Here is a 26,412-nt window from a genome sequence, read left to right as displayed (position 1 = left end):
GGCATCTCGCCCTTGCAGCCTCAGTAGCAGCAAGGGGAGAGGGCTGTTGGTGGAGTCCTCAAACGGTCCACATACCTTGTTATACGGCAGATAATACCTAGAGGGGATTCTGGATGCAAATTTGTAGAGTGAATAAGAAGGCTGAGTTACTGAGCATATCTCCAGCAGAGGGTTCCTGTCTTTTAAGATATGCTAATGACCACAAATGGCTTGACCTGCAATAGTTGCAACTGGCTGTCAGAGAATTGAACTTAGGCTGTGCCATTGGACAGTTTGACTGGGTTTAAAATCAAAAAGTGAAGAAGGTATTTGCATGTCCAGAGTAATCATGCACCACGGTATGCATACCTAACAAGAGTGTCCCAATATAAATCAAGGTCAGCAAATGCAAACTAGAGCACTCTTTCCTTGGCTGTCCTTTTCCCAGGTAAAATGAGGATAACTGAAATCAAGATGTTGTAAGGGATACAAAAAACAACAGTAAGGCCGAGCTCCTTAAGAACAGCCCTTGTTTTATTTTGTTCTCCTAGCTATCGGGATTGTTGTGCTTTTTCACAAAGAGTTGCATGGTCTTTCCCCATGCTAGTCTGCTCAATCACTGAGATCTTCACCTGAGATTTTATTTTGGTTGCTCCTGCTTTTTGAGGTAGGGCGAATGGTGAGCCTTTTTGGTGGCGGCACCCCACCTTTTGGAATGTCCTCAGCAGGGAGGCTCACCTGGTGCCTTTCTTGACAGGCCTTCCATACACTCCATACTTTTTAAGCCACCACCTTTTACCTATCACGTTTTATTTATCTTTTAAAAAATCTGCTGTTTTAGGTTGTTAGTAAAACATTATTCAGTTGTTGCATTTTTGCTTTAAATCTTATCTGTCCTGGCGCACTCGGATGCTGAAGGTGTAGCTTATAAATTTAACCCACGTTTTCCCATCAGCAAAGTTCCTGCTTGTGCTTTCGTATGCTTGGCATCTGTAGACATGGGAGCACTGCAATACAGCCCCATGTCACACATCTAGATAAGTGAACTATGGTATGTTCTTTTGCTGCAGGGATTTATATACTCTAGGTGCTGTGCTGCTTGTTGGAATCTTGTGCTCAAACAAGTGCATGAAGGTGAAGGTTCAGCGAGTCAGTGGGTGTGTTGTTACCCACACTGCCTCTCACTGGCCTGATGTTACACTGGCATCAGAGGGGCAGAAACGCCAGACCCGAGTGAACATAGGATGCCAGCTCCTCCCTGCCCTGCCCAAACTCCAAACATTCCTCTCCTCTTCATAGTGCTGCCAATCTAGTGTGTGTGTTTTTGCAAATGGTGGTTTATGACCAGTGCAGTGGTACTGCAATGTGTGTTTGAATTCACTGCACCAGCTTACTGGTTTTTGCTGGCCAAGGGGATTTATCTTATCCGGCCCAACAGGGATAGGAGTTTTCTGCCTGTGTAATATGATGAAACCATAGCATGCATTCATCAAGGTTGCTTAATCAAGACAAAAATATTTGATTCCTACCCACCTCTCCCACATTAATCCCTCATAAATCTGTTTTCTTTTGAATGAAAAACTAGTCTTTCCCATAATAACCAGAATTCATCATTTATGTCACTGCTCCCTCCCACCCCCACCCCCATTAATGCATCAGTCTTCTTTTAAATTTATAGCATATGCCCTCAGACATCCTCTGATGATTAATCTCCTTACCCAAGCAAGGCCAATTGCAATCCATTTTTAAATGGACTTTCTGTTCCTACATATTGATTGGCAATCATGTAGCAAATTTACATTTGACTTGGCAGTTAATTTATTATTTCCGCAACATTCTACACTCTGAATAATAGAAAACACTGCCAAATAATGTGTCAGCATTGCTGGCTCCCACAATATTAGCATAAGTCCTTGTCCGCTAATCTACCTTTGCAAATGGAGGAAAACAGCAGACTTCTGGAAATCTTTAAAATTGGAGCTCTGCTCAGGTGGTCCCACTTAAGAGCCTCTATACCAGAATTTATGATTTTTTTGTATCTCAGAAGAGCATAGAATGAGAAGAAGAGCCCTGGAAAATCAAACAAAAAGCTAATCTAGTCCCCTTTCCCACAGTAGCCAAACAGATACAGCACATGAAAGCTGTACCCATCCCCTGCTGTTGTTCCCCAGTAGCTGGCATTCAGTGTAGTTTTGCTCATTTCTGATCCTGAAAGTAGCATATAGCCATTACAACTCATAGCCACAGATAGCCATCATGAATTTGTCAAATCCCTCTTTATTGCCACCTAAGTTAGCAGCCTTCACCACATCTTATTGAATCATAAAATTGTAGAGTTGGAAGGGACCCCAAGGGTCATCTTGTCCAGCCTCCTGCAATGCGGGAATCTCAGTTAAAGCATCCGTGGCAGATGGCCATCCAACCTCTGCTTAAAAACCTCCAAGGAAGGAGAGTCTGTAAATAAATTTCTGCAGTACTGAAGTACTTCCTTTCATCTGTCCCGAATCTCCAGTTTCACTGGATGTCATGAACCCAAGTTTTATTTTGACTAGAGCGGGAGAAAAACCTCTATTTACGTTTCTCCATGTCATTTGAAAGTTGAAACGTTTTATAATCCTCCACAGTGCCTTCCCCTATAAACTCTGCACCCTTCTCACATAGGGAAGATGCTTCAGTACCCTGATAATCTTTGTTGGATTATTCCTCCATCAATTTATTTACTGGATCCGCCACTGCTTCGGTGCCCCTGGTTCCCACAGCTGAGATCTCTAGGTGGTTCAGCCTCGGCTAGATTTTGCTCATCCATCTTGTCTGAAAAGCATCCACTATGTACTTCAACACAGCTGACTTTCCTGGGGTACTTGTACTTTTCTGGAGAGCTACCGGTGCTTTCAATTATGGGTCACAGTGCCTAACCAGGACTGCACAGTAAGGCATCCCAGGTTGTATCAATGACTTGTGCAGGGTCTACTGCTCTAAAGCTTTAGGTTTGATGGCACACAAATAGGATCCATAGCAATCATAGAAAAATCCAAGATTAAAAAAAAGATGGCTTTACAGTAGATATGGTTCTCAGCACATTTCCTAAAAAAAATTAATTCAAAAGTTAGAATACAGCTTTGTCCACTGCCATAATATCACAGAATGATTACTCCAATCCTCAATCCCACTTCACTGTCAATCCCACATCACATCAGGTTGACTAGACATTTTCTAGGAAGCTCTTTATTGAAGAAAGGGCTTAATACTTCTTGATAAGAATGGCTTGGGATCATTATTCTACAACAGCTCACCTAAGTTTGCTAAGGGGTGTAATAGAAAAGATTCCCCAAGCAGTGTTTGCCAAGACACATTAAACATTTCTTTTGATAAAGAATTTCCTCCTATTGTGTTTGGATACCTTATCTGCTTTGTGTTTGGCACCCTTGCTGTAAACTGGGGCTGAATGTTAGCTTGCTTGCAGGATGGTTAAAAGGTTGGCTATACAATCATCTGTTGCATGTGACAGTGAGAGTTTAAAGCCCTTCAGTTATTTTGCAACACATCGTAGGTAGCAGCAGTGCTCGCTGTTTTATTAAATAATACCCTTGTGTCTTTAAAAGAACTGTGTGTTCTACATTCATTTAAATAGAGCTTTCAAATGAACCAAGGCAGGAGTCCTGGGTGAGTCTGTGGATGGAAGACCCTCTAAGGAACCTCACTGGCAGAGTTTGCTGCAGATAGAACTTGGCAATGACTGTCTCTCCCTGGGATATTAGCATACGCTCCGCGCAGTCTTCTGAGCTTTGAGGCAGGGGCAGATGCAGTGTACTGCTTATATAGGCCAGATGCCATTTATCTTAAGGGAGCATTCTCTTGGAGCATTCTCGGCTTCCTTTTTGCCCTTCCTTTCCTATTAGTTTGATCTCTGATTTTTATTGCGCTAACTGCCCATCACTTCTGGCTGCAGAGATGAGTTTGACAGTGATCGACAGCATTCTGTCCTTTTGTATTTCCACTGTTTCAGACAATTCCAGATCTCAAAGCAGAGCTGCATTACAAGGTTTGTTTTTTATTTAGTCAAGCAAATAATAAATCAGTAGCATAACACCCCAAGAAAAAGAGAAAGGGTGTGTAGAGTGCTTAGCCATGACTATAGAATGCATCTCACCCTCTGCAATGTAGGAAAACTGTGCTGGTCCCTAGACCTCCTTTACTGAAGTAGGAACAATCCTCACTTACTCAATAGAGTACAATAGCGTCCCCCCAAAGAGGGGACAAATCCACACTGCAGCAGCATAGTGTAGGCTGCGGGTGCCTGGGGCACGGCAAGTGTTGCCACCATGCAAGAAAGCTGTCTCTGCAGCTTGCTCGTGCGCTGGAGCCCAGCAGAGGCGCAGTGGTGCTGCTGCTGCCTTTCCTCCTTCCTTGCCCCAGGGTCTGGCGCTGGGGCGTCATGCGAGGAACCCAGTTTCACCAAATGTATTTACATGTACCGAAGTCTAATCTGCTCATGCCCCCACACTAGTTGTTGGTGCTTCCTGGTTTTAGTCATGCTCATATTTGGAAGGCTATTGAAGGGTGTGTGCATACACACCACACACAGTCTTTTCTGAGAAGCAATTTGCTTCTTACTCGAAAATGCATTGAACATAGTATGTACCAGCATTTGTTGCTACCAAGTGCCACAAAGTCCCAGTATTTGTTCAGCAAAATGTTAGAAGATGTTTCAGTGGTGCTGAAGCTCATTTTAAAAAGATCTATGCCAAGTCAAAGTCTCTGCAAACTCAAACCCAAGTAAAGCCTGGTTGGCTGGCTTGGATTTCAGGTCTGGTGTCCATACTTTACATTGATCAGTTGTCTTCTCCCTTGGCCAAAGATGGTTTTTGGACCTTAGCAGAATAATTACATCCTTCACTATGAGGGACGGGACATCCTGTTTTGCTGCTTGAGGCGAAACGAGAAGTGCCCTACTGCCCTGCAGCTGCCGCCAGTGCCAGAATCCCTGCCACTCACACCAGCCGCTCTGCCACCTCTGTCAGTAGCAGAGAAGTGGTGCTGACTTAGGGGTGAGATTCCCATTGATTTCAGGTAAGATCTCTTGTGCTCCATAAGATCTAACATGATTTCTCACACTTGAAAGCTGTTCTGTCCTTCCTATTCGTATTATCTGATGTTTTTTCTTGCTGATGATATTTTGCAGTTATAGTTACAAATTGTATTTTACTTCTGGGCTGAATGTGTGCTTTCATTACTGCTGGCTTTATTAACGGATGGAGGACTTTGGTTATAATATGTTTTTCTATTCTTGTGATTATTAAAAGAGGCAGCCTGTGAATGTTTTAATAAATAAATGAAACCACTAATATTTAACTTCAGATGTAAAAACAGAGTTGAACTAGGTGCACTTTCAATTGCAGAATTTATTGTCACCTACGTATGTGGTAGGTAGTGAACAACATCTGCAGTTTTTAGACACTTAACATTTACAGTTTTATTTCTGTAAACTAAAGCACCTCAAGGGGAAACAAAAGCACCTGGGGGAAAAATCCCAAGAAAAGGAACTGATTTTTACAAACTGGGCAGGGTCCCCCCCTTTTTTTTGCCTTGGGCAACTGTCACACCTGCACCATTTATTTAAAGCACTCTTGTGTCACTTTAACAGATAGGGAGAATCCTGGGAACTGTAGTTTGTTAAGGATGCTGGGAATTTTAGCTTGATGAGGTCAGCATCCTTAACAGACTACAGTTCCCAGGATTCTCTGGGAGAAGTGGTGTCAATTAAAGTAGTATAGGAGTGTTTTAAATGTATAGTGCAGATGTGACCAATGTTTACCAACTGAAGTAGTAAAAAAAAATTCCACACAGTTTTCAAGCAATATGCCACACATGGCTTTATTGGGAGACACTCCACGATGCACTGAATTAGAAGAAAAGACCCTCAACAACTGTCTTATGTCTTAGTTTCTGATTAGTGTAAACAGTAAAAATGTTCTGTGTGGCTTTACAGGCAAAAAATGGTCCAGGGAACCAGATTGAAAAGTGTTCTCCTGAGACAGTACAAGTATTTGGGACATTCTACTGCTTCAAGACACAACAGAAGTAAGCTACCCCATAAAACTATCTATGCCATCTGTCCCAGATTGCATGTATAAGTAACTACAATTCTGATACCATAACAATGCTTTTTCCAGTTGGTGATAGTACAAGCTGTCAGTTTGGCATTGAAGTACCATTGTGGAGCAGAAAACTGTGGGCTAATTTATAAGTGTACAGACTCTTGATTTGCTATCCTGCGATAGAATTTTAATAAGATAAACATTTGTCATGTTGTTTGACAGGTGATGGCAGCATCCAAATCACTTGAGTGAATTAGGTGACAAGTTGTCCTGGTGCGTCAGGTTTTCATTGCTGTCTTTTGGTGCATAAAGATCTTGTATTAAGTGATATTTAAAGAAGACTCATTCTGTTTGACAGTTTAGTGACATGATCTGTGAGCAGGAATAAGAAATGTCATGGTGTCAAGTCAAAGATGAGAAGATTGCTGTAGATATTACCTATTTTAACAGCGCTGAGCAAGTCTGCAACGATGTAGACAAGCGAATTCCATGTTTTATTATAAGATTTCCAGAAGGGTTTTAGGCAAGTTGTATGCATAAAAAGAAAGAAAATGTATGCTCTGTTACTGGGTAACTGATGTGTGATGTTTGTAAGGAAATACCTTACAGGGATTTATGAGAATTCATTTTTTCAAAACAAATAATTTGTGCTTCCTTTATTATTTCTGTTGCTGTGATTGTATAACTGAGCGGCGTTTAAAATATGAAATGATCTCATCATACAACTTGAGCTGAAATTTACCTTTTGATTGATTTAAAATATTGAAAATATATTGCTTTGCTGTTCTAAAACCCTAGTACAGTATAATATTTCATACATAAACTCATCAGACTATGATATAAAGCAGCATTATCCTTTATGTTATGATTATTTGCCTGATTAAAATACATAGGGAAATTGTAGTTTGCAGTTCTTTTGCTAAACTTCTACTTAGCAGAAATTTTGGTTGGCTCTTTGTCTGCCCTTTCATTAAATAAGTAACAAACCATCAATAATGTTTGCACAGGAAATATATATATTTATTTCTGAGTTGGTTCTTTAAAAAAATCATGTGTGCTTTATTCAAGAGAAACATAGTAAATGTTTCTGATTATCTGTTACAGAACTCACATTAAGCTGTGCATTTGCAAAAACAATGAGCACTTTTCAATAAAACATTTACTAGCTTGGCAACCTTTTCTATTTTGAAGATACACTTTGTTTCCGCTTTTAGCAAATTGCTATTCTGGGAGCCTTAAGTAAATAAATAAGCAGCTCTTCATCCTCTTGGTTTACTTCTTTTCTTTTCTTTTTGATGTAACGAAGCAAAATAATTTGTCATTTCCTTAATACTCTCCAAACTAATTCCCAGAACCTGTTAATAAACGTACATCCCTTCCCCACCCTCCAAGCATGCAGTATGTCTACTATCTTCCCACATCTCAAGTATTTGTTACCTACCCTGGGATATATATGTTTCAGTCTTTTTGGAGTAAAGTATCATCTGAACAAAATTTTTAAAAAGCTTTCCTGAAGATTAAGGCATATAATTCCTGAAAGAGCTACCTGCCATATGCATCTCTACTGTGGTACCTCAGGTTACATATGCTTCAGGTTACAGACTCCGCTAACCCAGAAATAGTGCTTCAGGTTAAGAACTTTGCTTCAGGATGAGAACAGAAATCGTGCTCCGGCGGCGCAGCAGCAGAAGGAAGCCCCATTAGCTATAGTGGTGCTTCAGGTTAAGAACAGTTTCAGGTTAAGAACGGACCTCCGGAACGAATTAAGTACTTAACCCGAGGTACCACTGTACTTCTTTCCACAAATTCTTCTAAGTCCATATTTTCATCTGCCTTGATAAGAATTCTGCTGCTCCTTAGCAGTTAATCTCCTTAGCATATTACAGGTTCTCTCCAGTAAGCATTTATTCTCACTGCTCAGAATTAGCAACTTAAACTTTGATTGAGTCCTTAAAAATCCAGTTTTTCTTGTTAATGAATTTATTTCATGTATGGAGAATAATAACAATTGCTGGTTTTACTGCCATAGTGGGGGGTGGGGAATCATATAATTTCCACAATCCTTCACAAAACTCAGTCTAGACAATTTTAAGCTGGATGAGCCAATGATCTGACTCATCATAAGGCAGCTTCCTGTGTTTCTGAAGTCAGAAACTGACAAAAGTGATAAAACTGATAGGACCTTCAAACCATAAACTTTAAATTAAACGCACAAGACCCCAGAAAGGGCTTGATAGTACATTGCCTGTTCAGACAGGTATTCTATTGTTTAAGAAATTATCGCAATTCAAAGCATGGAAGAAATGTATTGTAGAGAATCTGACAGCAAGGGTATCCTCTGTGAAAAGCACATGAACGAAAAATAGCAATCCCAGGGAAAAGGGCTAGTGTGAAAGCAATCCACATTATGTTTTCCTTCTCTTTTTCTATCAACAGGAAAGTTTTGAAAGAGATATCCGTGGGAGACATCAAGCCTAACGAAACAGTTGAGGCAAATCTAGAAGCGCAATTGCTGTCCAGGCTAGACCACCCAGCCATTGTCAAATTTTATACCAGCTTTGTAGAAGGAGAGAGTTTTTGCATCATCACTGAATACTGTGAGGTGGGACTTCATTTACTTCTGCTGAATGTATATTCCTAAAAAGTGGATGGGGAAATGTAATATTGCATCGAAATCATTTGGTGGTGGGTTTTTACATGTTGTAGCTTTCATGATGGTCTTCTGCACACCAGGATAGTGCCATCTCTATCATGGATATGCTGGTTACCTGCAAAAACCCACAGGTTAGGAAGCAAGGGTTCACAATACAATCATTATTGGCTTGGCATAAGAACCTTGGCAACCTCATAATAATTAGCACCACATATTTTGTGGTTTTTGGTTTGGTTTGGTTTGGTTTTTTGGCCTTAGACTTAAAAGGAAAGCTTTCATGATAATATTATGATTTGCATAGAACATCTGTGTTATTAAAACTATTACAGAAACATGTAGTAACCACAGCTTCAGCCCTGAAGCATTTTTCATCAAACTGGAGGGATCTTAGCTCTGTTCAGGTTGATGGCAGTTCCCACCCATTAATTTTAATGTAGTTGCAATTTAATGTTTCTGATTGTAAATTTGCTCCTGCATTTCAGGGTCGAGACCTCGACTTTAACATTCAGCAGTACAAAGAAGCTGGCAAAGTATTTCCTGAAAGCCAAATAGTAGAATGGTTTATACAGTTGTTACTTGGAGTCAACTACATGCATGAAAGGTACAGTCATTTGCTTTGAAATGGTTATAAACGAGCACATTTTGCACCTCTTGGTTGCTAATATTAAAGTGAAAATTAAAACTTGCTGACTAGCCTTTACTTACCTTTGATATAAAATTCTCTTCCACCGCCTGGAATAGGACTATTAAAGTGTGATGGATGGGAGTATATTTTTCAAGGTTTGACTTTTAAGTTCCACACAGAGTATTACTGTTCCCAGAATTCTCAACACCATCATCATTCTTGCAAAACAGGGCAAGAAAATATTTAAATCCCCATGGGTTATTTTAAAAGATACTTTTGATCATGTGAACCACTAAATTTTCTAAAAATGATTGTTTAATTCTTTAGTGACTGAAGCAATGAATTTTTAAACACCTTTTGATGGTTTCAAGGTGACCACTATTTAATAGTACTATCCCGGTCACATGCTGCCAACTCAACAATTTTATTTTCCCATATTCATTTTTTTATTGCATCATCCATTTTTAATTGCGAGCATCTTTAATAATTAATATGTACATTTCAGGTCTTGGATTTCTTGGTGCACACTGTTATCAGAGAAAGCATAGAAATGCTATTATATGTGCAACTCAAGGTGCTAGCATTGACTATGAGCCCTAAATGGCTTGGGCCATATTTGCAGCCATTCAGTGAGCCAACTAAAAAGAGGGTATACTGCTGAAGAGCAGATGGGCAGTTTTAAAATCTGAATTATTCACACAGAGAGAGAGAGAGAGAGAGAGAGAGAGAAGTTCCCAGAGCAACAAAGATTCAGGAGTATCATGTTCTTCTGGGGTTTAGGATCTGCCGTGAAAGTAGTAAATATCACAGCCTCTTACAGTCTCCATTGTTCCTGTGTCTCCTCTGGGCCCTGATTATTCTTTCTGACAGTGCTCCATGCTAAATCAGAAGTTGGAACCCTATCACATACACACACACACACACAAAACTTTTCAGACTTGTGTTCCGTCTGCTTGTCTCCACTACATGTTGTGCTATAGCAAACTCCAATCTCTATTAACTAGGGCTCACAAAGCTATTGCATTTGTGGGCTGTCCTGTTAATTTCAGTGGAAACAGATCCGTAATGGCAAAGGGCTGCATTTTTATCTGCTGCTCCATTGTGATTAATCCCTGTATGAAATTGGTAGATTATGGTGATTGGCAGCAAAGAAGATACTACTGCACATGTTAAATGTGTATATAGATCTTTTCATTCACAGTTTTCACAGGAGCAGTCTTTCTTCTCAAACTATGATTAAAATGTAGTTTCTGTTTGATTTTGTATGGAATATGCTTGGGATTTATTACCCCTGCTATGCAAAAATCTCCAAATGAATCCGAACTTCAATGTCTAAAATCCCTGGTAGAGGACAAGGATCCTGAGATCATGTTAAGGGTAGCCAAATTCTGTGCGATTGCCATAAAACTTAGGGAACAGGCTGTGCTATCATAATGATTAAGGCCTTAAATGATAATTTTAGGTTATATTTTGGTGACTAAGTTTTAATTTATATGTTTTTAAACTGTTGCTATATCTCTATTGTCCCTGCTATACTTAATTGCAAATTCAAATGTATCCCTATCGTGTTTTATGACTTCCTTGATATTGTGTGTGGGCTGGAACTGGTCTGTGACCGAAATAATAAATTCATTCATTCATTCATGTTAGACACACTTTCTTGTAGGGGTTTCTGGTGACCAATATTTGGAAGTAAATTTGACATGCTGCTCAGTGCTATACATGTTTGCTTGGAATTATGCTCAAAGTGCTCAGTGTCATTTGCACTTCAAAGTTAGGTGATTAGGAGCAAAGAGTACATTTCACAATAGTCTAAAAGACTGTAAGATGTGCTTTTAACTTTTTCATCCTGCTAAAATAGTTTCATTTCTCTTCATATTCAGGCGAATACTTCACAGAGATTTGAAAGCGAAGAATATTTTTTTGAAAAACAGCCTTCTTAAAATTGGTAAGATGTTTTTCAATGTGATTTTATTATTGCGTAACGTTTCCGCTTGCACAGTGCCATGGAATGATGCTGCATTGGGGGTGCTCCAGGACATTTCAGGAAACTTAAACAGAGACTCCAAGCTGTCCTAGCACTCAGTAGAGCACCAGCAAAAATGGGCCCAGGGCAGATGTCAGATGGGACCCCAGCCAGTAGCCAAAGTTGTTGGGTGCAGGGAGTTCAGAACCTGCTCCCGTCTTCCAAAGCATTTCTCCTGGCCAAGTATACCTGGTATGAGAGCTTCACTGATTCTTGGGACAGGGAGTGGGTTCCCCCCTCCTTATCTATGCCTCTCTTTCAATTTTAAAAATGGTACTTTTCTGTTGCAGTCCACTTTTTTCTGTCGCAGCCCATATTTTTTAAAATGATAAATATATGACATAATGATGCCTATGCTATTCAGAAGTTTCTGAAAGTTTATCTTTGTCTGGTTATATCTGTACAATGCCTGTGTGTAACAGAGCATTGCATATGAATGCTAATGCAGATGTTGGATGTAGTTAGGCATTGAGAGATCAGTGGAGGGGTGCAGCCTTATTGCTCCTCATACAGGCCAGTGAAACCTCTGCCCCATTAAATAAGTGTCATGTGGTTTGTCTGTGTGCCATAGAAATGATTTCTGGCTGCATGAAATTTTGTACTGTATAGTTGGATCCAGTGTGCATTCAACAGTTACTTCTCATAGGTTCAATTCGCACATAACGCTAAGCCAAAATATGGCTTAGCGCAAATTTGCAGGCTCCTGGAAATGAGATCACAGCTCTTTTGCTCCTCTTCCTGTCCTCCTCCTGCTGGGTTGCTGTGAGCTAAGCCATGGTTTGGCTTAGCATGTTGTCCAAACCCAGGCTTGTGGGTTATCTCCCTCCAGACAAACCATGAATGTTAAACCATAGAATAAACCTTGGTTATAGCTCATGGTTTAGAGCAGGCTTCCTCAAACTCAGCCCTCCAGCTGTTTTTGAGACTACAATTCCCATCATCCCTGACTACTGGTCCTGCTAGCTAGGGTTCATGGGAGTTGTAGACCAAAAACATCTGGAGGGCCGAGTCTGAGGAAGCCTAGTTTAGAGTGAAACAAACCGCAAGATCAGGTTTGGTCAACATGCTAAACCAGGCCATGGCTTAGCTCACAGCAGCACAGCAGCAGCGGGGCCGGAGGAAGAGCAAAGCAGCTATGATCTCTAGGAACCTGCACATTTGTGCATCTGCACTAAGCCATGGTTTGTGTGAACTGGGTCGCACTTGCAACTACTCAGGTGCACATAATCATGTAACAACAGCATATGTGAATACAGCTTTTTTACAATTTGCTTATACATATTTCTTTATTCCTAAGGTGCATAGTGCCCACTATGCTAGCATAACAGAAAAATTAACCCTAGATAATGACTGCCACTCAGCAGCCAAAATCATCCAAATTGGCAGTTCTCTGAATTTTGCAATGCAGTTCTCTAGCCAAGTAATGTGTATGGAAAGGAATATGCTAGGATAAAGTGGCATAAAGCATATATTACTGAAAATAATATACAATGATACATTATATTAGGGAAATTGCTTTGGAAAATGTACTATATTTACGGGGGGGGGGGATTGCCCTAAAATGCTGATTGATTTTTATGAGGACTTCATTGTAAAAAGAAATAAATTGCAAACTGATGTGGAAGTGTGCAGGACTGATCTTAAGGATGGTAACATGAGAGATAGAGAGAACCAAAAGTGAGAAGATTTGCCCATGCCTATGAACTCTCTGAGCTGCACATTTAATTAAAATAGGCTAGAATATAACTATATTTCAAAATATTTTTCAAGGGGACTTTGGTGTTTCTCGTCTCTTGATGGGATCCTGTGATTTAGCAACTACTTTTACTGGGACGCCTTTCTACATGAGTCCCGAGGCTCTGCAACACCAGGGTTACGACACAAAATCAGATATCTGGTAAGCAAGCAGCGTTCTGTTTCACGTGAATCTTTCATTTAATCGTAGTGATCATGCTGGAGACAGCACTGTGCTGGAGACAGCACTGGCTTCTAGGTCACTTTCTGCTTAGGTTGTGTGCTTATATCTCCTTTCTCTGGAGAAATGAAATTATTTGTATAAATATGCTTCCATGTTGCTGAAATGTATCTATTGCAAAAATAAATGTATTCAAGGACATGTCCGCTTATCCTTTGAGTGCGGCTGCGTTGCGGGCTGGCAATGCCTCCTGGCACCCTCACCCAACGGGGGCCCTGGTGCCAGGGACTGCCCAGCTGATGAGGGCAGCTTCAAGTTCATCTCACCGGCTGGCATTTCGGATTCAAGCCTGCCTTCAAATTGGCCTGGGGGCAGGCCTGACAATGCAGGTAGGCTTCCTTTAGGTCCACTCCCAGGGGATTTAAAGCAGCCTTGCCATAGCCCCAGCACCTGGTTTTTCATCGGATCCTCACTTCCTGGGGGTTTGATAATTTGAACTATTATTTTCTAACAGTTTTCTAAAAACTTCCTGCAAAAATAAAAAAAATCAGCCACATAATATTTCAAATGTACTTACATGTTCTCTCCTTCCCTCATCCCTTCACTTGGTAGGCTTCAGAGCCTATATCCTGTAAAATCACAGTTTCCCGCAGTTGGTTTCACATACCCTATTAGTTTTATTTTTATATTCATTCTTCCTCTTATTGTTCTTATTTTAAGAAAACATTTTTAAACAGGGGCAAAAACTGGGAGGTACCCAAATGGCTCTGTCTTCAGCCTGCTTTGCCTACACGTTTGCAAACAGTCTCTCCACCCACACACCCAAGATTAATCCTGTCCTGCAACACTTTATGACCTTCTGTTCTTTTATATTACTTACATTATATGTTATGAACCCTGTGGAAATGGAAGAACAGGCTTTTCACTGAGATAAAAGTGTGTTTCATTTTCAATAGAAAGGGGCTCATAGTTTTGTATGACCAGGATTAAAGTGCAGCAACATTGCAAGCACTCACCAGACGCTGAATTTAGAATTTTCTTGTCCTTGAATTGCTTTCATTTCATTTATTTTCCTTTCAGGTCCCTAGGATGCGTTTTGTATGAGATGTGCTGTTTGGATCATGCATTTAATGGTCACAATTTTTTGTCCATTGTTTTAAAAATTGTGGAAGGTGAAGCACCATCTCTGCCAGCAATCTATCCAAGGGAACTTAATACCTTGCTGCACAGGTGGGTTTTTTGTTTTTGTTTCAAGCTGGTTTCACCCACAGCGGTTTTATAGTTTGCATGAGAATAGATTTCATTTCATATCATTAATATTTCAGCATGCTGAGCAAGGATCCTTCACAGAGGCCATCCGCTGCAGAGATTTTAAGGATTCCATACGTTCGTGATCAATTACAGGTATTTGAAATGAAATGACAGTAGACTCAATAGTTGAAATCGTCACCCACATTGAAAAGAATGAACCCTATGAAGGACCAAATAAACAGTCACAAGTCTATTTCCACAGATGTACCACTGAAATATGGGACTTAAATCCAAGTCATTCTGTATAAGATACTGAACAGAGCATTTTGTGTTCAAATGGGGAAGGATATATATTTCATTTCATGTTGTTAGAGTCAGCATAACAGGTGGTGGTGCCCACTATTACTCAGAGTAGACTCACTATTTGACAGTGGAACAGTCTCCCTGAGGCGGCTGTGGACTCTCCTTCCTTGGAGGATTTTATGCAGAGGTGGGATGGCCATCTGCCATGGATGCTTTAACTGGGATTCCTGCATTGCAGGGGCTGGACTAGACGACTCTCAGCATCACTTCCAACTCTGCAGTTCCTATCAAAGTCATAGAATAATAGAATTGTATTCAACTTACTTAGTCTGGGTGTAACCCAATATTTTTTTCCTGCTGGTGCAGGCACTTCAAAAACCAAAGGAGCCAAAATGGTGTGCTTTCCATTTGCCCTTTATCTTTGTCTTGTAGCACCCAGAAGGAAAGGGTACAGGATGATTTGTAACCAAGTTTAATTTTGGTACACTGTACCTCTGATGTGACTTTCGCTTCTGTTCTCACAATTAGACTGAGGTGGAATCTACACACATATATAAAACGCTGGGAAAACACTTTTTTAAAAAAAGAATTTTTTGAAAAATATGTTGAATTTGCCATAGCTCACCATTGCCATCTAGATTCGCATTTGCATATTGCACTTTACAACACACTTAAAACGTTTTATTTGCTGAGTCCTGAGACTCCATAAATGGATGCCTAAATTGGTCAATTTGGCTGAAGCAGCCTGATAAAATGGAACACACTCCGCGGGTTTTGTAAAAGTAGCAAAAAGGCACTGAACACTTCACGGTAATAAAAATAAATGGTTGCAATTACGGCTGCTTTATTGTCTCTTGTAGAACATGAAGTGTAAATTCACAAATATGACTCTGAAGGACCCAGCGCTTAATTCTCAGGAAGAAGCCGCTCATATCATTAACGTTGTGTGAGTATGGAATTATTTGGGGGAACGACAGGAGTAGCTAACATGGTGCCCTCCAGATCTTGTGGACCACAACTCCCAACATCCTAGGCCGCAGGCAATGCTGATGGGGGTTGTAATCTGAAGGGTAGTAGTGTATTGGCTATGTAAGAGGAGCAAAAAATAGATGAGTTATTCAATCTTAGATTCACTTTACACCTACCTAGGAACAATCCTCACTGAACTCAGTGCGACTTACTTCTGGGTAGATTTGGATAAGGTTGTGATGTCAATTGCTAACAGTTCACTGGTTATTTGGAGAAAAGAATTGTGCACATTTTTTTAGGTAACCATTTGTATTCCAAGTGCCCCAACCTTATGAAAATGTAAACTTCTTACTAATTTAAAAGGGTTGTCTACTTTTGCCTTGCAGTAAACTGAAAAATGATTAGACTAGATTAAATGATTAGATTAGATTAGACTAGATTAAAAATGATTAGACTAGATTAGATCTAAATGATTAGATTAGACTGAAAAATGAAATAGATTCAACACAAATTCAACATGTGTCTGTGTATACACGTGTACACACACACACACACACACACCCTTTCCCCATCAAAGTTCTTCTCAAAATCCTGCAGGCATTAACAGCACCATTTATTGTGCTGGTGTGTAAGATGCTGATTTCCAATTACTGTACAAAGGATAATTGTGTGTATTATTTTCAGCCAATGTAAATAGCATACTCTGTTTTACATAATTCGTGTATTAAGCTGATTTAATAGGAACAATAGCAGAACACAATGGTATAATGATGAATAGAAATTTCAAAGCTGGTAATTAAATTCTTACCCCTTTTGGTTTCTATTGGATCTACTTCCCTTCTTTCCCTGCGGTTACTGCTGCTCTATTACATTAATCAACTGCTGTTACAGTCACTGCTGGGGAAATTACTTTCTTTGCTGTTCTCTTGTCTGCCATAATCAATGTTTATTATACTTAGATAGTGCATTTCTGTATGTTTCTTTGAGATGGGTAAAGTCAACAAAGAAGGAAAGCATTGTTCAGCTTAGAAATCTTGATTTTTATATCTCACTAAACTGCAAGGAGATGTATGTCATCTTAACATAGTATCAGTTTACTTTCTAATACAGGCAGAAGGGCCTCAGATAATGATTGCAGGGTCCAGGTTGGCTCATATGGGAAGGCAGTCCTTGAGGTATTGCGGCCCTGAGCTGTTTAAGCTTTGAATTGGGCATGGGAACTAATTGGCAGCCAGTACATTCGGGCCAGGATTGGTATAACATGCTTAAACCATCTTGCCCCAATGAGCAACTTGGCTGCTGAATTCTACACCAGCTGAAGTTTCTGAACTGCCTTCAGATATAGCCCCACATCTAATGTGTTGCACTAATCTAGCCTACAGCTTACCATTGCATAGACCACAGAAGTTTGGTTATGCCTGGACAACTATGGGCACAACTGGGCCCCAAGCCAAGTTGATGGAAGACAATCGGTGCTACCAAGGCTTTCCCCCTGTACTCAGAAGGGTTGGTACATAATTTGTGGGATTCAGCAGAGATGGAGTGCTCTCAGACAGGATGCAATCGGAAGCTTTTGTAGAACTAGGACCTTTTAGAAGGGCTGGCTTTTTACCATAAAGGGTTTTAATTAAAATAGATTATATCTATCTGCTCTAGTTTCAGCTCATTCTCATTAAGGAGGGCTGTTTACTAATGCCCTTATTGTACGTTTGAAAATAATGAAATACTGCAGTATGAGCTTCGCAGTCATTGGCAAGCTAGTACCCTTATTTATGGTACACGGGATAATGAAGTCAGCCGAGACAGTGTGATCACTAATACGCCTTTCCATTTTTGATTCTATTATTAAAACACAAGGAGTATTCCTTTGTTCTTTTTCAAGGAAATAATGAATATTACTCATGTCCAATGAAGTGAGTTCAAAGGTCTAAGTTTACATAATTTAATTATAAAACGAGTGTGGTATTGAAATTAATGCAGTTAGAGCTTTCTCATGCTAATGTTCTGTGCATCTTAACTGCATTTTTCCAACTGTTGAGAGTGCAGTAAAATGTAAATAACTGAAACCTATCATTGACAGAATAGAGTAGAAACAAATCTATGCACAAAAGAAACAAGGCACCATTCAGAATTTTATTTTATTTTTATTTCAGACTTCAAAAGTATTTATTTTGAAATGAGACTTTTGGAAATATATCTTTGCTAAATCTTGTCCATTAATCTTATGAGAGTGGTTGGATTCAGATAAAGTTAGGGAGCATCCCAATTCCTTGCGGGTACCAGAAGAGCTTAATAGAGGAGTGCAGTAACTGATTAATTCAGAATTCCTCTACTTGTATTGGCTGCAGTGGAAGGTTGGCATAACCCACTGTTGGTAGCTGCACCAGTTTAGGATTCAGCAGGTCCTGGGCCAGCCCAGCTTCACCCCACAACCTCTTCCTGACCCTGTGCCAGTTTGGTCAGTTTTTGTTCCTGGAATGGGGGGGGGGGGGAATTGTCATCTTGTTTTTTCCATTACGCATCAAAATGTCTTGGGGCTGGTCCTGTTTTCGGCTTTTCAGGCCCACGACTATTCATTTGAATTTTTGAAAGCAAATGTCCACACACATTTGTATCAGTTCTAACCCATCTCTCTTCAGGCAGAAAAAAGTACATCTACAAACTCTGAGGGCCCTCTCTGAAGTGCAGAAAATGACACCGCGTGAACGAATGAGACTGCGAAAGCTGAGCATTGCGGACGAGACAGCGCAGAAGCTGAAGTAAGAACTTAGCACAGCGTTATGTTAGCCTCCATTTGTTTGGGAAGCATTTAGTTTGTTTCCAGAAAGGCTCTGTGATCTGCTATCCACAATCTTCATGCCAGCCTCCTAAATGCCCCCCCCCCCCCCGAATTGGAGATTTGGACATTCCTTGATGTACAGGAAGAGATGCAACTGCTTTATCCAACACTATGTTACACACCACCCCAAACTCTGAGTGTTGTGAGATTCCAGGGGTCCAGGCACTTACCTAAGGTCTGTGGGTCATTTGGAAATGAGGCACAGCGGAGATTGTGGTATCTTTATTATATATGGTTTACATGGGGAGGGAGTTTAGAGCAGGCATAGGCAAACTCCGGCCCTCCAGATGTTTGGGACTACAATTCCCATCATCCCTGACCACTGGTCCTGTTAGCTAGGGATGATGGGAATTGTAGTCCCAAACATCTGGAAGGCCGGAGTTTGCCTATGCCTGGTTTAGAGCAAGAGGGCCTCCTGTTTCTCCTATACAGTAGATGCAGGAGTCCTGGGTCCCAAACAGCCAAAAGCCATGCTCTCTGCCCCTTTTACAGCCTGTCAGTCCACATGGTGCTCTGACCCCCCCTTTCTGTGCAGCTTGCGAACTACAAACTTACCTTCCTGCTCTCATACATCATGCCAAACTGAACTCCTAAACCTTTTTCAAACCCTTTTGTCTCTGCCCACTAACACACAGCTGGAGGAGGGGGCTCCACTCCCCTTGCTGTGTGGCATTGAATTCCGTGATCTATCTTCATGTTCCTCCAATGTCCCCGCACTCAGCTAGCTATACCTGGTTGGCCAGGCTTGTTAATATAAGCTGAATCCAGCAGTGTTTGGCACAGTTTAATCAAACCTTGATTAATTCTAACTTTTACTAAATCCAGGAGTTATGGGGTGGATCTGGCATGTAGGAATTTAGGGGATCCTTGCTCCCCCCAAACTGTAACAGCTATTTGTGGAGGAGAAACAGAATATAGAGTGAAGCACTCTCCAAACTCCTTGTCATTTCCCCCTTAATCCCTTTCTTAAGATATCTGTGGTTCTTCTGATCACTCTGACATACTGCCCACAGTTACTAGAGAGCCATTTGCTTGCCCCCAGAACAATTTTGTCCTCACTGTTTTTCGACAGTTGTTGCTTTGTTGTGACTTCATTCTCTGTGCCTGTCTATATATACCGTATTTTTCGCTCTATAGGATGCACTTTTCCCCCTTCAGAAATGAAGGGGAAATGTGTGTGCGTCCTATGGAGCGAAGACGCCATAGCCCCGCGACCCTCTCCCGGCTGGAGAGGTGACGCGCAGCTATGGCAGGAACCTCTTTAGCCGCCCATCACTTCTGCAGCCGGGAGAGCGCGCACGGGGCTAAAGCAGCCCCCCGCGACCCTCTCCCGGCTGGAGAGGTGACGCGCAGCTATGGCAGGAACCTCTTCAGCCGTGCGCCATCTCTTCAGCCGGGAGAGTGCGCGCGGGGCTAAAGCAGCACCCCCGACCCTCTCCGGGCTGGAGAAGTCACGCGCAGCTATGGCAGGAACCTCTATAACCGCCCGTCACCTCTCCAGCCGGGAGAGTGCGCACGGGGCTAAAGCAGCACCCCGCGACCCTCTCCGGGCTGGAGAGGTGACGTGCAGCTATGGCAGGAACCTCTATCGCCGCCCGTCACCTCTCCAGCCGGAGCTATGGCAGGAGCCTCTATAGCCGCCCGTCACCTCTCCAGCCGGGAGAGCGCGCACGGGGCTAAAGAAGCACCCCGCGACCCTCTCCCGGCTGCAGAGGTGACGCGCAGCTATGGCAGCAGCCTCTCCGCTGCGCCTTTCCGCTGCTCTCTGACCTGCTCTTTGGGGCTGGTGGTGGGCTTCCCCCCGCCAGCCCCAAAGAGCAGGTTGCTGAAGCCTGGAGAGCAAGAGGGGTCGGTGTGCACTGACCCCTCTCGCTCTCCAGGCTTCCAAGGTAGCCGCCTGAATGCACCTTAAACGGCACCTTGTTTTAGAGCGGGAAAACAAGAGGGGGGAAATTCTCCGCCTCTCTGCGCAGCGCCTCCTGCCGCTTCGCTGAAGGGGCACTGGGCAGAGAGGGGGAGAATTTTTTTTTCTTGTTCGCCACCCCTCTAAAACAAGGTGCGTCCTATTGTCCGGTGCGTCCTATGGTGCAAAAAATACGGTAAAGGTTTCTCATGTATTTGGAAGTGCTGATGACACAGATACCTAAATATCATACCTTCCAACATTTCTCCAATGAAAATAGGGATGCCCTAAGGAAAAGCAGGACATTCTGGGATCAAATCAGAAACCAGGATGGCTTCTGTAAATCCCGGACTGTCCCTGGAAAATAGAGACACTTGGAGGGTCCGAAATATATCAGGGTGCTGGGTCTGCCATTGTATGAAAATAGAATGATTAGAATTACTACTCTCTTTTATTTATATTAGTGTTCCTTTAGAGCAGTCTTCCCCATCCTGGGTCCTCAGTTGCTGTTGGACTACTATTTCCATTGTTCCCAACCATCATGGCCAGTGATGAGGAATGATGGGAGTTGCAGTCTAGCAGCATCTGAGGATCAAGGTGGAGGAAGGCTGCCTTAGAGCTAGATTTACTTTGGGTTTGATCCTAAGAACCACTTGCAGAAGGAAGTCAGTGCAAGGTGACTTTCCTGTCTTGTCACCCCTTAAAGTTGCAAGATGTCTGCCCAGTTTGAGAAGCTTCTTCCCTCTGCAAGTATGAAGCATTAATATTCATTTCTCATACCAGTTGTAATCCTTTTGCTTGAAGGAATCACGCTGAAGGAAGTCGCTAGAAAGTACTTAGCTCAGTTACCATTTGTGATGTAGAATTACAGGTATTGTCATTCTTTTCAGGCAGTTGGCTGAAGAAAAATATCAAGAGAATCTCAAGAGAATGCAGGAGCTTAGATCCCGTAACTTCCACCGTGTGAATATAGATGTGCTTCATGTAAGTTTCTGGCCTTTGCTTATATTTTCTAAAACTCAAACATCAGTGTTTTCTCCCCCTGTCTTCTCTACTTATCCTTAGCTCTCTGTGACTAGGGCTTTTTTTTCAGCTGGAACTCACCAGAATTCAGTTCTAGGAGCTCTCAGGTGGGTGCTATTGCCATTCTAAGAAAACAAGGGAGGTGTTCATGGCGAGTTCTGGCATCTCTTTTTCTAGAAAAATAGCAATGTCTGTGACTCACAAAAAGTCAATAGAGGCTGGATATTGAAATAAGATTCCAATTAATGTAGCCCGCATACTTAAAACTATCCCAAACTGGTGAAAATATGCAACTTCAATTGATAGTGCTGCAAAATATACCGTATTTTTCACACCATAGGACACACTTTTTTCCTCCTAAAAAGCAAGGGAAAATGTGTGTGTGTCCTATGGAGCGAATGCAGGGGGGAGGCAGGCGGGAAAAGCCCCCTAGAGCCACACACAAGCTCCGTGCACTCTTGCAGGCTTTTCCACAGGAGGGAGAAGGGACTGACTGGCCGCATCAGTCCCTTCTCCCACCTCCCAGAAAAGCCAGGAGAAGCCGCAATCTCTTTAAAGGGGTTGCACGGCTTCTGAGGGCTTTTGTGAGAGGTGAGGGAATTCCCCCACTTCCCAGGAAAGCCAGGAGAAGCCGCTATCTCTTTAAAGGGGTTGCGTGGCTTCTGCGGGCTTTTGGGAGAGGTGAGGGAATCCCCCCACCTCCCAGTAAAGCCAGGAAAGCCCTGCGCAGCGTCTCCCGGCAAGGAGAGGCTGCACGGGGCTATGAATTTTTTAGCCCTGCGCAGTGTCTCCTGGCAAGGAGAGGTTGCGCTGGGCTAAAGAGGAAGCCAAAACAGCGAGCGGGATCCATCCCGCTCTCTGCCTTGGCTTCCTCCATAGCTGCGCGCAACCCCTCCAGCAAGGAGAGGCTGCACGGGGCTATGGATTTTTTAGCCCTGCGGAGTGTCTCCTGGCAAGGAGAAGTTGCGCTGGGCTAAAGAGGAAGCCAAAACAGCGAGCGGGATCCATCCTGCTCTCTGCCTTGGCTTCCTCCATAGCTGCGCGCAACCCCTCCGGCAGGGAGAGGTTGTGCGCAGCCTGTACGCTGCTCTTTGGGGCTGGGGGGGGGGAAATATTTTTTTTCTTGATTTCCCCCCCCCCTAAAAACTGGGTGCGCCCTATGGTCCGGTGCACCCTATGGTGCGAAAAATACGGTATATACAGAAAGCTGGCACTAACCCAGCCTGCTGCCAGTACCCTGTTCATACACATGCATATATAATAATAATAATTACAAAAAAATATGTGAATTCCAGCTGTTACTCCATTCAGAATATGTTTCATTGTGACCACTTATGATTTACTGTCTCATTTCAAATAAGGAACCTGATGAACAGACAGCAGAGCATCTGATTAAATCTCAGCCAGTCACTACGTTGAACTATCTGTCCATAGGATGTGAGGATCAAAGTGACAGTGATACAACAGGCAGACTCTGTATGTCTGATCCTGTGGAGCGCGGTAAGAGATTGATATTATATGCTGTGTTAATTCCTCATCTAGTTAAAGCTAGATGAGACATAAGATGTTTCGGTCGGGGGCAGGGTGTCTGTTTAGTCTTTTAAAAAGGTTGGAAAATCAAAACTTGATTTTAAAGTGATCAGAAACTGTATGCATTTTCTCTGTACAATGATGTATGTTACCTTTGCACCCTCCATTTAAGAGAGTCCATAAGAGATCAATATGACAAAAATTGCAACTGTTCAGAGGAGACAGCCTAGGAAAATTGACTAGTGCGTTAAGTATCTAATGCTTATATTGCCAGAAATTCTTTGGTTTGGGCCAAACTGTAAAAGCAGAGGAGAAGTTTTGCATGGCTTCATCAAGGTTATGACATGTTCCTAGTTAAACACTATACCAGTAAACCAGAAGAAAGTTCCATGATAATGTTTATGAATCAGTCACAATTTACATTAACTGTATTAAAGCACTTAGCTTGAACAACAAATTCCATCAGTTAAGGAGCTGCATGCTTGAGCATTCTCTCTCTTTATAAAAGTCTACTTACCGTATTTTTCGCCCTATAGGACGGACTTTTTCCCCTCCAAAAATGAAGGGGAAATGTGTGTGCGTCCTATGGGGCGAATGCAGGCTTTCGCTGAAGCCTGGAGAGCGAGAGGGGTCGGTGCGCACCGACCCCTCTCGCTCTCCAGGCTTCAGGAGAGCCGCAGCGCCAGCCCCACAAGATCGGGGGGCAGCGGGGAGGCGGAACGCTGCCATCCCACTGTCTCCTGATGTGGTTTGGAGGCTGACGGCGGGGAGACGCGTGCTTCTCCCTGCCGCCAGCCCCACAAGCTCCGGGGACAGCGGGGAGGCGCAGCACGTCTTCCCACTGTCTCCGGACCTGGTCTGCAGGCGGGCGGTGGGGAGAAGAGCGCTTCTCCCCGCTGCCTGCCCCACAAGCTCCGGGGACAGCGGGGAGGCGCAGCACGTCTTCCCATTGTCCCCGGACCTGGTCTGCAGGCGGGCAGTGGGGAGAAGAGCGCTTCTCCCCGCCGCCTGCCCCGCAAGCTCCGGGGACAACGGGGAGGCGCAGCGCGTCTTCCCACTGTCCCCGGACCTGGTCTGCAGGCAGGCGGTTGGGAGAAGAGCGCTTCTCCCCACTGCCTGCCTCGCAAGCTCCGGGGACAGCAGGGAGGCGCAGTGCGTCTTCCCACTGTCCCCGGACCTGGTCTGCAGGCGGGCGGTGGGGAGAAGAGCGCTTCTCCCCACTGCCTGCCCCGCAAGCTCCGGGGACAACAGGGAGGCGCAGCGCGTCTTCCCACTGTCCCCGGACCTGGTCTGCAGGCGGGCGGTGGGGAGAAGAGCGCTTCTCCACGCTGCCTGCCGCACAAGCTCCGGGGACAGCGGGGAGGCGCAGCGCGTCTTCCCGTTGTCCCCGGACCTGGTCTGCAGGCGGGCAGTGGGCAGAAGAGCGCTTCTCCACGCTGCCTGCCCCACAAGCTCCGGGGACAGCGGGGAGGCGCAGCACGTCTTCCCACTGTCCCCGGACCTGGTCTGCAGGCCGGCGGTGGGGAGAAGAGCGCTTCTCCCTGCTGCCTGCCCCGCAAGCTCCGGAGACAGCTGGGAGGCGCAGCGCGTCTTCCCACTGTCCCCGGACCTGGTCTGCAGGCGGGCGGTGGGGAGAAGAGCGCTTCTCCCCACTGCCGGCCCCACAAGCGCCTGGGGGGGGGAAATAAATTTTTTTTTCTTTATTTCCCCCCCAAAAAACTTGGTGCATCCTATGGGCCGGTGCGTCCTATGGGGCGAAAAATACGGTATGTGTGTGACGGGGTCACTTCAGACTGTAGTTCTCTTACCTGGAAAAGTTTTCCATGCAGGTAAATTTTAAGATTTGAAGTATGTCTCAGTATCAGCCCGTGGGGTTTCTGAATAAAATGTAACACATTTTTGTATTATTACAGCAGAATTGTAAGGATTAGGTTGGCTGGTTTAAATTCATATAGTTTTATTCATTTCTCTTGATTACATGCTCTTTGTACTGAGGATTTCATTGTTTGGTTTAGTCTGTGTAGAGATGATTAACTGTGATTTTAATATTGGGTTCATCTAATAGCTTTATAATGCTATTGATATTTTAGTTTAAGCCACCTAAAATCTGCAAGATATAACTGAACAACAAACAGAATAAATCCCTTTATTTTGAAGCTGCATTTCTTGATCCATGTGACAGGTATTAGCCTTCAGCTCCTGCAGAAGCTGGGCATCTGTGTTCCAAAAGCAGCTGTTTCCCAGTAAGAGAAAATGAATAGCTAAAATACCTACCTGTCAAGGCTGAGAAGCTGTTGGATTCAGGGCTGTGATTTTATAACCGTGCTCTATTTTTTTTTTTAAACTGATGGCACAATGAGCAGCAATGTACTCTGCAACCACGATGGGTATTTTCTCAAAAGACCTGATATTTAAATTGAATTTCCATGAGCTGTTGATTCAGTAAATAACTGCGTGGTGTAACACCCAGGATGTTAACATGGTTGGTACTACTTAGATTAAGTCAAAAGAAAATGCTTCATTAAATGACAGTTTCTTAACTGAAGAAATGTATGAGAAGTCTGCCATTAACAGCAGCAGAGACCACTAATTCAAAATTCAGATGTGCTACCTCTTCCGTTTCTTAATTTGGTCTCTGAATTTTTCTTCTCCGCCTCATTGTTTTTTGCTTTTGTTCCAAGATACATTTTTATACATTTTTTTAACTGAGAACTGTGTCACAAAATTGGGAAAGGTGTGTTCTGATCTGAGTATGAGTCTGGGAAGTGTGAATCAAGTTGGGTCACTTAAAAATGTGAACCATAGCAAATTCTGGAGCATCCCTAGGAAGGCTTCTGCTGCCAGCCAGAGGAACAGAGGCTGCTTTAATTTTGGATTTTAATTTGTTGTAAATCATCATGGACCTCATTTAATCAAAATGTAAGATAGAAATCTCATATAAATGCGCACACAATTAATAAGATAATGTAAACAGTTCTGGGATGGGAAGAGGTACGTGATAGTTGATCTCAGTAGTGCTGATTGTGGGCTGGGCAGATCAATATAAAACCTAAAGGGTACTTGCACATTTTACTTCAAACTTTTTTTGTAGGAGGACTAGAGACTTACTGTTGTTGTTGTTTTGAAATAAAAGCTCCAATGAAAGCCTTTTGTGGGTGCTGGGTTGGCGACCCCCATTACAGCATATTAAAAACAAGCATGGCTTAAAATGTTAATCAGGTAGCTTTTTTCTAGAGCAGATAGAAACTTCCATTGCTCATTTGCGTGGAATATAATATATTCATTGGGCTGTACCTGC

The 26,412-nt window shown here is 42.9% G+C and overlaps 2 protein-coding genes across 11 annotated transcripts in view; one reads left to right on the top strand and one right to left on the bottom strand.

Moving 5' to 3' along the window:
• Positions 1-26,412, top strand: part of NEK11 (NIMA related kinase 11) — an 85,291-nt gene that overhangs the window by 25,407 nt on the left and 33,472 nt on the right. For all 6 annotated transcript variants that reach the window (XR_014503349.1, XM_083404926.1, XM_083404925.1 and 3 more), the window contains exons 3-12: positions 8,514-8,679; positions 9,213-9,331; positions 11,239-11,303; positions 13,152-13,278; positions 14,377-14,526; positions 14,622-14,700; positions 15,711-15,796; positions 18,459-18,578; positions 21,452-21,545; positions 22,946-23,084. Coding sequence is in view for 5 of the 6 variants with exons in the window: in XM_083404926.1 (XP_083261052.1) it covers positions 8,514-8,679; positions 9,213-9,331; positions 11,239-11,303; positions 13,152-13,278; positions 14,377-14,526; positions 14,622-14,700; positions 15,711-15,796; positions 18,459-18,578; positions 21,452-21,545; positions 22,946-23,084 (1,145 nt within the window). In the remaining variant the exon portion in view is untranslated. The remainder of the gene's footprint in view (positions 1-8,513; positions 8,680-9,212; positions 9,332-11,238; positions 11,304-13,151; positions 13,279-14,376; positions 14,527-14,621; positions 14,701-15,710; positions 15,797-18,458; positions 18,579-21,451; positions 21,546-22,945; positions 23,085-26,412) is intronic.
• The window catches only part of LOC310660469 (uncharacterized protein), a 34,081-nt gene continuing 30,806 nt past the window's right edge, over positions 23,138-26,412 (bottom strand). For all 5 annotated transcript variants that reach the window (XR_014503393.1, XM_083405267.1, XM_083405268.1 and 2 more), the window contains 2 exons: positions 24,880-25,518; positions 23,138-23,626 (listed from right to left, as the gene is read on the bottom strand). The gene's annotated coding sequence lies outside the window, so the exon portion shown is untranslated. The remainder of the gene's footprint in view (positions 23,627-24,879; positions 25,519-26,412) is intronic.

Source organism: Podarcis tiliguerta (assembly GCF_965153285.1).
Source record: "Podarcis tiliguerta genome assembly, chromosome: 12".
Lineage (NCBI taxonomy): Eukaryota > Metazoa > Chordata > Lepidosauria > Squamata > Lacertidae > Podarcis > Podarcis tiliguerta.
This window is presented reverse-complemented; position numbering and strand designations above follow the sequence as displayed.